The sequence below is a fragment of the Cupressus sempervirens genome, chromosome 10 (assembly GCF_028749045.1).
Source record: "Cupressus sempervirens isolate cs-2001-9-10 chromosome 10, ASM2874904v1, whole genome shotgun sequence".
Lineage (NCBI taxonomy): Eukaryota > Viridiplantae > Streptophyta > Pinopsida > Cupressales > Cupressaceae > Cupressus > Cupressus sempervirens.
The window spans coordinates 980,135,040-980,148,701 of NC_143127.1; the positions used below are offsets into that span (position 1 = coordinate 980,135,040).

At 32.5% G+C, this 13,662-nt stretch overlaps 1 protein-coding gene across 5 annotated transcripts in view; it reads left to right on the forward strand.

Annotated features, from left to right (window-relative positions):
- LOC149537252 (serine/threonine-protein kinase BSK1-like) overlaps positions 1-9,514 on the forward strand; it is a 120,834-nt gene extending 111,320 nt beyond the window's left edge. For 3 of the 5 annotated variants that reach the window (XM_089807544.1, XM_089807543.1, XM_089807539.1), the window contains exon 4: positions 8,855-9,514. In XM_089807544.1, coding sequence (XP_089663670.1) covers positions 8,855-9,100 — 246 coding nt within the window. In that variant the 3' untranslated portion in view covers positions 9,101-9,514. Of the gene's footprint in view, positions 1-5,364; positions 6,021-8,854 lie in introns of those variants that run through there. The other 2 variants (XM_089807542.1, XM_089807540.1) reach the window with 1 other exon arrangement.
- The last annotated feature ends 4,148 nt before the right edge of the window (positions 9,515-13,662 follow it).

Below are 13,662 nucleotides of genomic sequence, written 5' to 3' on the forward strand. Positions count from 1 at the left end.
CTGTTTTCCCTCAGTTGTCATTGAAGCCATTGGAATTTACAAAAAGCTTTCCTCCATTTGAGTTTTAGTTTCTTAAGAACATATCTCATTCTGAAAATCTGAGTGATTTTAATATGAATGCTCATGATTTTTGAGTTAATTTTCCTTGCCTTGACCTATTTGAACCATCTGACTGTTAGTGTGATAAGGTTATATTAATGTTCATCTACTTCAATGGTCAAGGGATCATACTGAAATTTCTATTTTTAAATCTATTTCCTTTGAATGCCTTTTGTTTGTGATGTTTTTTTTAATTTCTGCAATGTTAGTACTTGCCTGACATTGTTATTAACTTTGCATTGAGTTAACATTGCATTGTGTTTTTTCGTATTTTGTTTTTTCAATTGATTTTGCATTGTTATTTCCACGGCATTAGGTTTGTTCTAAGGTCAATGTTTAATTGTTTGCACTTTTATTATTTTTTAATATTTTTATAATTATAATTATTATATTGTAATTATGTTATAGTAGTTCTATATCTTTATTAATATATTTTAAAAAAATTTATTACTTATCAATAGTTATATTATAATATTTTATTAATTATGTTTTAGAGAGAGAGTTGTCATAGAATGTTGTTTGATGGTTAACACATAGTAATGAGGCTTTGGGATATTAATAGAGTGGATTTTTTATGTTTTGAGACTACTATTATAATGTTTTATTGAAACTTATAATGTTGTTCTACTACCGCTCTCTTATAAAAATAACCTAGAAAATGTTTCGAACCATGTCCCCTGCCATCTCCCCTCCCTATCTTGAAACACCATGGAACACAGTGTATGTTACATGTTGTAAAGGTGAAAAGTGAAGCAACGGAAAGGCTCTCAATTACTTCACATTTTGTCAAGGGAGTTGTGACCTTATAACTCAAAGGGGAACTAAGGGGATAGATTCTTTCAAGTCCAACTTTGAGGTTATTAGATTCATGTAGATTAATGCAATCCAAATGATGAAGGAGCACTAATGCAAACAAAGATCTAATGGTTATAGAATTAGAGAAAGAATGCAAGATCTTTAAAACCCTAATTGTAGAAATTGCAAGTGATTTGCAATTAAAGAAAATAGATTTTAGAAGGTAAATTTACTGAAATGAATGAAACAAATAAAAGACTAACCTTAAAAGGTGAATGGAAAATTGGACTTTGAGTTTTTGGCTTCCGTATTGTTTTTGATAGCAAACAAACCATCTTTTGGACAAGAAACTTTCAGATATGCAAAATGTAGAAATTGTTCAGCTCCAAATAAAGATGACTTTTAGGGATGGGGAAGAAATGCGTCCCTTTCGAGGACAAAGATTATTTTTTGGGACAAGGAATAAATGCCTCCCACCCCTTCTGTGTCCAATCATGAAATTGGTTTCAAATCTCTAGTATTTGACGAAATGGGTATCCAAATCTATACTTTGTTCTGCTTTCCAAAACTTGTAACTTGCAAGAAAAATGTTTTTGTTTTGTTGATAGGGGGTTTGCCTTGGTCAAACCCCAGTTTAGGAATTAACCTTGAAATTGAATTCGAAATAGTAATTGCGAAGCTGGAAATGTATAGCAAATGAACAAATTAACCTTACAAGGGTAGGATTTCTCAATCAAATGCAATGAACTCACTTTACCAAGTTGATTAGGTTAAGAGGATGTGAATGTGCTCTTGAATCAAATCAGATGTAGAAGAATGGTGAATGTTGAAACCCTCTCTTGATGACAAACTCCACTATTACCATTGGAGGAAGCTAGATCTTGAAAGGTTGTGGTATGAGCATGGAAGATTGATGATGAAACCCCCAAATGAACTGCTTTGAAGCTCCTTGAAAACATCTTGAATGCAAGAAATCTCCTTTCCAATGGGTTGCAAAAGGATCTCCTTGAATGCTCTTGAAGATGGTTTGAACCCTTGATTGCTTGAAGGCTTGAATGCTTGAGCACAAGTATGCTATCAATCATGGATTATGGATTTTCGAAATAAAGAGGGAGCCTCCTTTTATACCAAATCTTGAGTGTACACTTGAGAGAGCTGATCCAGAAAAGTATTTTTGATTCCTTTCCACCACGGATCCAGTCACATTAATAGAAATATTTACTATGGATTGACTCAGAGAAGACTTGAATCTCAACATGTATTGGAGAACCTATGGATTAGTTCTAGAGGCACCCAACCTACTGTATAAAGGGCCCCTACTCTCTATGGGCTGTTGAGACCAAAGTGGCAAACAAGTGTGTAACACATGGGAATCTGCTGAATAGTTGAGCCCATTCTTGAGTTCCATTAACCTTTCACATCCTCGCACCACAGAAGTAATAGCAGCAATCATTCCTAAATTCATACAAGAAGATAGAAACTTTTCTAAAAACTTATTAAAATATTTAAAACAAATATATCCCATCTTTTTAAAATAAGTCTAAATCATTTTTTATTTTTATAAAAAATATTATAAACTAGAATACTACATTCACACATAATAAATTTTTGTGCTTATTAATATTTTAGAATTTCATATATACAAATTTTTAAAGATAATAGTATTTTTGTAGCCTTTTTATTGGAAACAATTCTTCAAATTGTATATTGTCATTGATGTTACACAATGTCAGTATTAACCAAGCAGTCGGGCAACGAAGAACTTGCAGTATGAACCAAGCATATTCAGTATCAACCAAGTAGTCAGGCAATGGAGAGTATTCAGTGTTAACCAAGCAGTCAGGCAATGGCAGATATCTAGCTTCAGTATTAACCAAGTGGTCGGGCATCAGAGGACTTCCAGTATTAACCGAGTGGTCGGGCATCAAAGGACTTCCAGTATTGATCAAGTGACAACAAATTGCACTTGTTAATTATTTAACTAATTGAGGTCAACTTGTTAGATGTTTAATCATTATTTGAAAAGGTATTCAAGCCGACTTGACAAAGCTTATGATATATAAGAGAGATCAAGAAGTCTAATGTAAAATGTGAGATATGTATGATGTGGAATAAGATGGATATGTGATTGAAGAAAAAGGAAGAGCAGGCAAGTGTGGAAGATAAGCTGCAAAGGATATTCTGATCAGTATGGATCTAGAGGTCAAGCCAAAATAGAGATCTGAATTTGCAAAAGAAGTTGCTTCATAAATCAGGTCAAATTAGTGTTGCCTTCTAACCATTGTAGCAGTGAAGAAATCTCTTAACATAATTCACTTAATAGTCAGACTGTAAATCCTTTAACAAGGTGACATTCAAGATTGAAGTGTTTGAAGACCTCTAACTAGGCCACTCCTAATAGGGTGATCTAAATCCTCTAACAAGGTCATACTTAATAGTATGTATTGTAACCTTTAACAGGGTTGGTGCAATATCCTCTCTAGATAAAGATTTAAGATTAAATCATAAATTATATATTAATATTTATTTACTAAGTAAATGGTCAATAAAAGATATATATAAACTATTACTCAATATATAAGATCATCCAAGTCGCTAAATAAAAACATTTATAATAAAATTTTCCTTGCCACTTTAAATAAAAGGAAACATAATAAGTACAAATCATTCTAAACCATTTTTCAGCCCACTTTATAACTAAACACCATATTAAAAGATGGGCTTCCAAACACGTCGAATGATGATAGGGAAAAACCTATCTTGGTGTGTTGGTACTATAATGCCAATCGAGGATATAAGTAGCAGATCAAAAAGTAGAGAGGAGATATCACCATCGAATAGAAAATACGGAAAATAAATGCATAATAAAAGGAGGGCAAGCAAGATATAACCCCACCAATGGGCAAAAGGGAAATAATTACCCAATGAAGAAGAAACTATTTAAAGGGAAAACTATATGGAAGGATTTCCATTCAATTGGTAATATCCATGGCTATTAGAATTGTGCCCCAATTTTAAAGAATCTAACATACAAGGTTATCCTACGTGGATTTAGAAGGAATTATACAAATAATATAAGGAGTAAAGTATTAATGCTAAAAAAACCGAAATTCTTGAGGGGGGGCTTAATTTGACCATAGAGGAGTAAAAGGGGTGTTAAGGAGTACATAATTAAAGCCAAAAATCAAGCTATATATTGATTTTCATATTGTATATTGATGGTAATATTAATAATATTATATATTTAGATAAATAATACTAATATTGAGTATTTATATGAATAAAGTTGAATCTTTATGTTATTTTTTAAAAATGGGATTACTATTATTAATTACAATATTATTATTAGCATTAGGGATGATTTTTTTTTTTGTAATATTATTATCTTGTATTTGAGAGGAGAATCAAGGATGTAATTAAGGAGAGGCTGGAGTAAATTCCAACCAATTGGATGTATCCCAATAGAAGGTGGGGGTCAATGTTCTATAAATCTTTGTGAAACGGACTTGGATTTGTAAACATTGAGGGAACACCTATTGAGGATTGGTGTCTAAGCAACTTGATTACAGCTGAAGTCTCCTCCTTAAATATAAAAATAATTTCTAACAATAGCATTATCTGACTTTTTGACTAAATAATTATCAATTATGACTATCCCAAAAAGTGGACATTACAGTTGGCTCCTAACAAGGCTCACTTCAGAAGAGTGAAAATATTGTAACTAGTTGCATGGTGGTTTTCCCAAATTAGGTTTCCATGTTAAATTGTGGTGTCATCTGTGTTAATGTTACTTGCTTTATGCTTTATATTTCTTCAAGTAAGTTACTAAAGTTAAAACAGATTAATTTTCATAACACTGCTTTGTTAACCAAGTTACAGCAAGTTCTTAGTTTTAACCGAGCTGGATAAAGAATTGGATTATCAGTGAAAAGTTTGATTTGACATTTGGGGACAAGGAATTTTTTTGTGGTAATTGATTTACCCCTCCCCTCTAGTTACTCTCTTCATTTCCAACACTTTTCACTTGTACTGTATTGGAATTTGACTTAATGTTTGTGTACTTCAATGCTCAAAAGATCACAATGCAATTCTGTTTTAAGCTTATTTTTGTGACATTTCCTTGTTTTAGCCTTTTGACTTGTATTTGCTCCCAAGAGGAAAGCTCTACGAATGTCACCTCAATCCTTGTGCAAAGGTTACAAGTAGCTGCTGGGTTTTAGAAAGAAAAATTCCATACCTAACTGTTGAAATAAATGAACTGTAATAACAACCATTTGACGCTAGGTGAATGTAGTAGAACACAGACATGAATATCAATATTCTAAAGATAAAGACATCTTGGCAACTTTTACTCATATGAACAAGTTTTGATGAGCATTTGTTGAATAGATAGCTCATAAACTTTAATTGAAGGGATGGTTCTGCATCTACAATTTATGAATATATTTGACATTTTGTTTTGGGATATAGGTCATAGATTCTCACCTTTTGGAGTCACCGACAGTTCGTGCAAGGCGGAGTCTAGCGTATCTTTACTGCAGTCTGCCAGAGCCAGCTCTTCTAGATGCAATGAAAGCACATTGGTTAAAACATGATTGGCCCACTGCATTTTACTTGCAAGCTGCTGCCCTCATCAAACTTGGAATGCAGGACGATGCAGCTGATATGTTGGAGGAGGGTGTTGCTTTAGAGAAGAGAAGGAATCTTAAATAAGTTGGCTCTTGACATGAAATGATGACAATATACTTATTTTGTGGGATGCTTATTTGTAAACAAGAGATCAGAAATGATGTATGTTTCATTTCTCGATGTAACAGCACCAGCCCCAATTTATAGCTTAGTCATCCATACAAAATTATTGTAAATAACTATCCAATTCTCAGAAGTCAAAAACTGTCAAGAAAGTAAAAGAAAAAGTCATTATATGGTCTGTCAAATATGTTGTTTTTCTATGTAACTATGCTATGCCAATGTGTCACAGCTTTGAGGGATGTACTACATCAGAAGTAGACATTGCACACTTACTATAGCAGGAAAAACCAAGCTACATGTTTGCTATATTATCGATTGCCTTCTATTGCTTCAGAAAAGATTTCTGTCGTTTATAAAAATCTCTGTTTTATGAATTCCAGCTATATAGTTATTTTGCTACATACATACTTTCATTATGATGTCCCACTCGTATTCTTTTGTGCAAGTAAGTAATTACGTTCTTGCATAGTTAGCATTTTTGTATAACTTATTGTCTGCAGTGTTCTGACGTAAATTTCTCTCAAAGAACCAAAATAATGTAATCGTTTTCTTCTCTTGTTGAAACCATGGAATAACGTGCTGGCTGTATTTTGAGTGACTTTTAATTTTTTTGATCAGAACAATACCAAGTGAACTATGATTCAAATCTAGTTACCTCTTCTCTATTGTTCTCTATTCAAATATAAAATAAAAGTGCGAACCTGCTAAAATCCTACACGTAAAAGCAGCTAAATAAAGAAAACAAAATCCCCCAAAAAATATTTGCTTCATTGAAACTGTAAGATACTAGCCTCCGTGTTCTTTGAAGTTTATATACTACGTTAAAGAAGTATTTCCTCAAAAAGGACTGAACTACTATATCTGACCCAAACCAATCTTATCAAATCCATGGAAACAAGGATAATTTAAGTGGAAAGCTATTGCATTTAGCTGAGTAAATTATAGACGGTTCTAAGATTAATGCGAGATTTCTGAGCTATCTCAGTATTAGAAATAATGAATATCGGATTATTAATCGCCTTATCATTGTCATTGTGCAAAGATGAGTCGAATCGATCAAGGTTGAATTTATGGCTGCAAATTTGTCTCAAAGCTATAAACATGTCCTATATGATCTACATATAAGTTTTCATTCGTGCTTTACCATAATATCTTGTCTCCATGCTCTGCTTAAGCCGATTCAATTTTTTGTTTAATTATGGAAAAATGAAAATTTAGAATTTTTTTTGTTTTTGTGTGTAGCTATTTTTGAACAAATAAAAATAAGCTGTGGAAAAAGAGGGGGCTAGAAATAATCATTATCTGCTTATTGAAAAAAGCGACCCATGTCATCACCATTGTTTTCTCCTTCCTTTTATTTTTTCTCCTTCCTTTTATTTGGCTACAATTTAGTTCTCAAAATTATTTGCAATAGAACTTATTAAAAATTTGTTGTAAAGTAATATTTGAAATGCTGCTAAAAATCAAGTAGCAAACATTCTGATCCATAGGGCTACCAGTGCCACAAAAAAATGAGCAATCGCTTCTTGCAAAATTAAGCTAATCAGCAGCATGGGGGCCTGCTCTAATGGGACAATTTGCTTTGCTCTTCTTGGATATCAAGGGACATTTTGATAATTAATAATGAACATAAGTAGTCAACTTCTTCGAAGTCAACTTCTCTAAAGTGAACAATGGTAACAATAACATTAATCTACAATTACGAAAGCATTTTGAGAATGATGATAAAGGGTTGATCTTCCAGGTGTGATTGATCTTCAATTACAAAAGTGCTTGAATGTTACCAGGGTGTAAGCATGTGAATGTGAGGGGCTCATGCATAGAAATGTGTTCAAGGTTGGTGGATAATGCATGCAAGGGGCTTTGCTCAAAACTATACAATTTCTAATATTCTTATGTATTCAAATATTTAAAATAAACACAATAAATTGAAACCAATACATATATACACTTCAATATTATATGTTGCTTGCACTTTAAAATACATGTGAATCATAGAATGATCGTGCATTTAGAGATATGTAGTGATAATAAACACGCCTCCAAAGTTATCACCATGAATTCCTTATGAAGCAATAGAATCTGATGTGTTTTCCCTTTAGGCATGTATTCTCCATGGGAGGAGTCTCTATTTGTACAGGTAACCATTTACATATATAAACATAAGAATATTAGTGATAAGACATGTCTCCATCTAAGCAAATAGTCACGCAATTATACACAGATCTAATCATATAAGCATTTTAAATAAAATAGTAAATTGGTACATGGTGTAATGAAAATATTAACACAATTTTTATTTGATAGAAGATATGAATAAGATAATAAACTATGAAGTGGGAAAGAAAATATTACAAATGCAAACGATAACACCAAATTTATCTAGAGGAATTCTTGAAGAAAAAGGTTGCCAGTAAAGAGATCTAAGTTAATATTAATCTCAAAGTAACATATACAAACACAATCACATATTGAAGAATATCATTAAAGTATCTTATAATTCCAAACATATATGGGTAGATAAGTAATATATAAATAAAATTCCTATTCACACATAGGTATCTCATTTTGTCCACTCTATATGTTTGGAGATCATACATTGTTAGTGTTCTCTTTAGTGGCAAATATTTGGTAATTGGCAAATTTTGCTCATTGACCAACATTAGTTTAGCAATTTTTTCACATATGTGGTACTATGCATCGCCCCAAGTTTACCAAAAATGGGTCACACCTTTAGGACCATTGTCGTAGGATTTATGCCATTAACTCTCTTTTTGACACAAAATAGCTAGTTAAAAATATATTTTGCATGTGGCAAATTAAACACCTTCGACTATGATTTCCTAAAGTGAAACTTTTTGGACGACCTCAATTCACCAATGGTTTTACAAAATGTTTTAGGAGAGGGACGACATTTTCCCCACAAATATACGAACGTATATCACACACTAATTCAATTTCGCCAACTATATTATGCATGACCATATAATGGACGAACCATATTCTAACAATATAAAAATCTCTGTCTCGGAACCAACATTCTGGCGCTTTGACTTAGTTTTGACAACTTGGCATTTTGGCAACTTTTACTCATATGAACAAGTTTTGATGAGCATTTCTTGAATAGATAGCTCGTAAACTTTAATTGAAGGGATGGTTCTGCATCTACAATTTATGAATATATTTGACATTTTGTTTTGGGATACAGGTCATAGATTCTCACCTTTTGGAGTCACCGACAGTTCGTGCAAGACGGAGTCTAGCGTATCTTTACTGCGGTCTGCCAGAGCCAGCTCTTCTAGATGCAATGAAAGCACATTGGTTAAAACATGATTGGCCCACTGCATTTTACTTGCAAGCTGCTGCCCTCATCAAACTTGGAATGCAGGACGATGCAGCTGATATGTTGGAGGAGGGTGTTGCTTTAGAGAAGAGAAGAAGGAATCTTAAATAAGTTGGCTCTTGACATGAAATGATGACAATATACTTATTTTGTGGGATGCTTATCTGTAAACAAGAGATCAGAAATGATGTATGTTTCATTTCTCGATGTAACAACACCAGCCCCAATTTATAGCTTAGTCATCCATACAAAATTATTGTAAATAACTATCCAATTCTCAGAAGTCAAAAAACTGTCAAGAAAGTAAAAGAAAAAGTCATTATATGGTCTGTCAAATATGTTGTTTTTCTATGTAACTATGCTATGCCAATGTGTCACAGCTTTGAGGGATGTACTACATCAGAAGTAGACATTGCACATTTACTATAGCAGGAAAAACCAAGCTACATGTTTGCTATATTATCGATTGCCTTCTATTGCTTCAGAAAAGATTTCTGTCGTTTATAAAAATCTCTGTTTTATGAATTCCAGCTATATAGTTATTTTGCTACATAAATACTTTCATTATGATGTCCCACTCGTATTCTTTTGTGCAAGTAAGTAATTACGTTCTTGCATAGTTAGCATTTTTGTATAACTTATTGTCTGCAGTGTTCTGACGTAAATTTCTCTCAAAGAACCAAAATAATGTAATCGTTTTCTTCTCTTGTTGAAACCATGGAATAACGTGCTAGCTGTATTTTGAGAGACTTTTAATTTTTTTGATCAGAACAATACCAAGTGAACTGTGATTCAAATCTAGTTACCTCTTCTCTATTGTTCTCTATTCAAATATAAAATAAAAGTGCGAACCTGCTAAAATCCTACACGTAAAAGCAGCTAAATAAAGAAAAAAAAATCCCCCAAAAAATATTTGCTTCATTGAAACTGTAAGATACTAGCCTCCATGTTCTTTGAAGTTTATATACTACGTTAAAGAAGTATTTCCTCAAAAAGGACTGAACTACTATGTCTGACCCAAACCAATCTTATCAAATCCATGGAAACAAGGATAATTTAAGTGGAAAGCTATTGCATTTAGCCTAGTAAATTATAGACAGTTCTAAGATTAATGCGAGATTTCTGAGCTATCTCAGTATTAGAAATAATGAATATCGGATTATTAATCGCCTTATCATTGTCATTGTGCAAAGATGAGTCAAATCGATCAAGGTTGAATTTATGGCTGCAAATTTGTCTCAAAGCTACAAACATGTCCTATATGATCTACATATAAGTTTTCATTCATGCCTTACCATAATATCTTGTCACCATGCTCTGCTTAAGTCAATTCAATTTTTTGTTTAATTATGGAAAAATGAAAATTTAGAATCTTTTTCTGTTTTTGTGTGTAGCTATTTTTGAACAAATAAAAATAAGCTGTGGAAAAAGAGGGGGCTAGAAATAATCATTAGCTGCTTATTGAAAAAAGTGACCCATGTCATCACCATTGTTTTCTCCTTCCTTTTATTTGGCTACAATTTAGTTCTCAAAATTATTTGCAATAGAACTAATTAAAAATTTGCTGTAAAGTAATATTTGAAATGCTGCTAAAAATTAAGTAGCAAACATTCTGATCCATAGGGCTACCAGCGCCACAAAAAAATGAGCAATCGCTTCTTGCAAAATTAAGCTAATCAGCAGCATGGGGGCTTGCTCTAATGGGACAATTTGCTTTTCTCTTCTTGGATATCAAGAGACATTTTGATAATTAATAATGAACATAAGTAGTCATCTTCTTCGAAGTCAACTTCTCTAAATTGAACAATGGTAACAATAACATTAATCTACAATTACGAAAGCATTTTGAGAATGATGATTAAGGGTTGATCTTCCAGGTGTGATTGATCTTCAATTACAAAAGTGCTTGAATGTTACCAGCGTGTAAGCATGTGAGTGTGAGGGGCTCATGCATAGAAATGTGTTCAAGGTTGGTGGATAATGCATGCAAGGGGCTTTGCTCAAAACTATACTATTTCTAATATTCTTATGTATTCAAATATTTAAAATAAATACAATAAATTGAAACCAATACATATATACACTTCAATATTATATGTTGCTTGCACTTTAAAATACATGTGAATCATAGAATGATCATGCATTTAGAGATATGTAGTGATAATAAACACACCTCCAAAGTTATCACCATGAATTCCTTATGAAGCAATAGAATCTGATATGTTTTCCCTTTAGGCATGTATTCTCCATGGGAGGAATCTCTATTTGTACAGGTAACCATTTACATATATAAACATAAGAATATTAGTGATAAGACATGTCTCCATCTAAGAAAATATTCATGCAATTATACACAGATCTAATCATATAAGCATTTTAAATAAAATAGTAAATTGGTACATGGTGTAATGAAAATATTAACACAATTTTTATTTGATAGAAGATATGAATAAGATAATAAACCATGAAGTGGGAAAGAAAATATTACAAATGCAAATGATAACACCAAATTTATCTAGAGGAATTCTTGAAGAAAAAGGTTGCCAGTAAAGAGATCTAAGTTAATATTAATCTCAAAGTAACATATACAAACACAATCACATATTGAAGAATATCATTAAAGTATCTTATAATTCCAAACATATATGGGTAGATAAGTAATATATAAATAAAATTCCTATTCACACATAGGTATCTCATTTTGTCCACTCTATATATTTGGAGATCATACATTGTCAGTGTTCTCTTTAGTGGCAAATATTTGTTGATTGGCAAATTTTGCTCATTGACCAACATTAGTTTAGCAATTTTTTCACATATGTGGTACTATGCATCGCCCCAAGTTTACCAAAAATGGATCACACCCTTGGGACCATTGTCATAGGATTTATGCCATCAACTCTACTTTTGACACAAAATAGCTAGTTAAAAATATATTTTGCATGTGGCAAATTAAACACATTCGCCTATGATCAATAGCAAAATCTCAATTTCACAAACTGCTGAGATCATTGCCGAGAAAGTCTTGAGTGCGACGACTGCAATTTAGGCAAAGGTGAGTAAATTGGACCCCTATATGTCTGTTCTCCATAATTTGAGTTCATTCTTATTTAGTAGATACAAGTTAGACTGTTAGTGGTCAATTATCACTTGGACCATACCACTAAGTCATGTAGTAACTAGGGAAACCTAAGACATCTATATTATGTAGTGTAGGTTGTACAACCAATAAATACTATTTAGATAAATATATGTAATAAACTATAGTTGATTGTCACATTTTGAACTTGAATTTTTTGGCAGCGTATATTTCTTGGGAGATGCCAAACATGAGCAAGGGTAAGAGTCCTACATGTGGTGCAAGCCAAGAACAGTTAGGCAAATGCACTCAAAGGAACCTTGTGATCATATTTTAGTGGCAAATATCAAGAAGCTGCAACATCACAAGTACATCTAGAAGATTCCTAACCACTGCCAGTGCCATTGGCACATATTGAAAAAGTTGGCAAACCTTATATCTCTAATTACGATGAACTTGAAGAAGATGTTCAAGTAAATACCCAGAGTAGCTAGAATAATTTAATGAACTTGGATGAGAATTCCAAAGATGGTGGTGGTGCATGACTAGGAAAGGGAAAAAGGAAATGCAAATGCAAAAATTGATGCAAAATTAAAAAAAGATCAGAATTAAGATTTATCGATTAGGAGTTTTCAAGTAGAATGGGTCTCAAAGTGTTCATTCATTGAACCTGAGCGTAATCTAAAAGAAGGTGAGCCTCTGGTAGAATGCAGATGTACAATATGTACAAGGATAAGTAAAAAGGAAAAGAGGCTATAGATAAAAATTGACACCATAGAAAAACAAATAGGTAAAATTTATGAGAATAAAATCATAGATGGAGTGGAAAAATTAGTGACAAGAGAAATCAAGAAGGAATGTCAACATGCTAAGAATGCAAAAATCTTAGAATTTCAGGGGAAAATACAGATGAAGAAGCAAAAAACTCAATTGAACCTCTTCTTGGAAAAGCAATGGAAGTTGAAGAAATGGGTAAAGTTCTTTAGTGAAGTGTTGTCTTCTTTATTTTGAGAAAAGGGTGTGCCATAACAGATTACCCATTGTTGAGTGATTTATTACACTTTCTCAAACTTTGTTATTATCTGAGGAGTTACTAGTCAGTAAACAATGGATGGGAATGAGCAAGTTGTCTTGCTAAGGTTGAAAAGGAAAATATCAAAGAAAAAATTATAGAGTCAATTTTCATTGCATTATCTTTAGATGAAGTGAGAACAATAAACAATACTTCTTGGGTATGTATGCATGCATTTCTATGCTATATACAATTTTGTCCACCAACCCAATCTACTAATTTTTGTTAAAATGAAGGATAATTCAACAAGGGAAAATATATTTGAACTAGTAAAATTTTATCTAATTGAATATGGAGGTATATTGAAATGATGATTGCCCAAAAGTTGGTGTGTGTTGGAGCATTTGGAGCTTCAATAACGCAAGGCCACAAGAATGGTCTTGTCACAGTGTTAAAAGATTTTCTTGCACCAAGCTACATTGTTGGAATTCATTGCATGACCCAAACAATGAATCTAGCTTTTGGAATTGTCAGCAACTCTTCAAAAACATACAAAGTTGAAGTTATATATATATGTATATG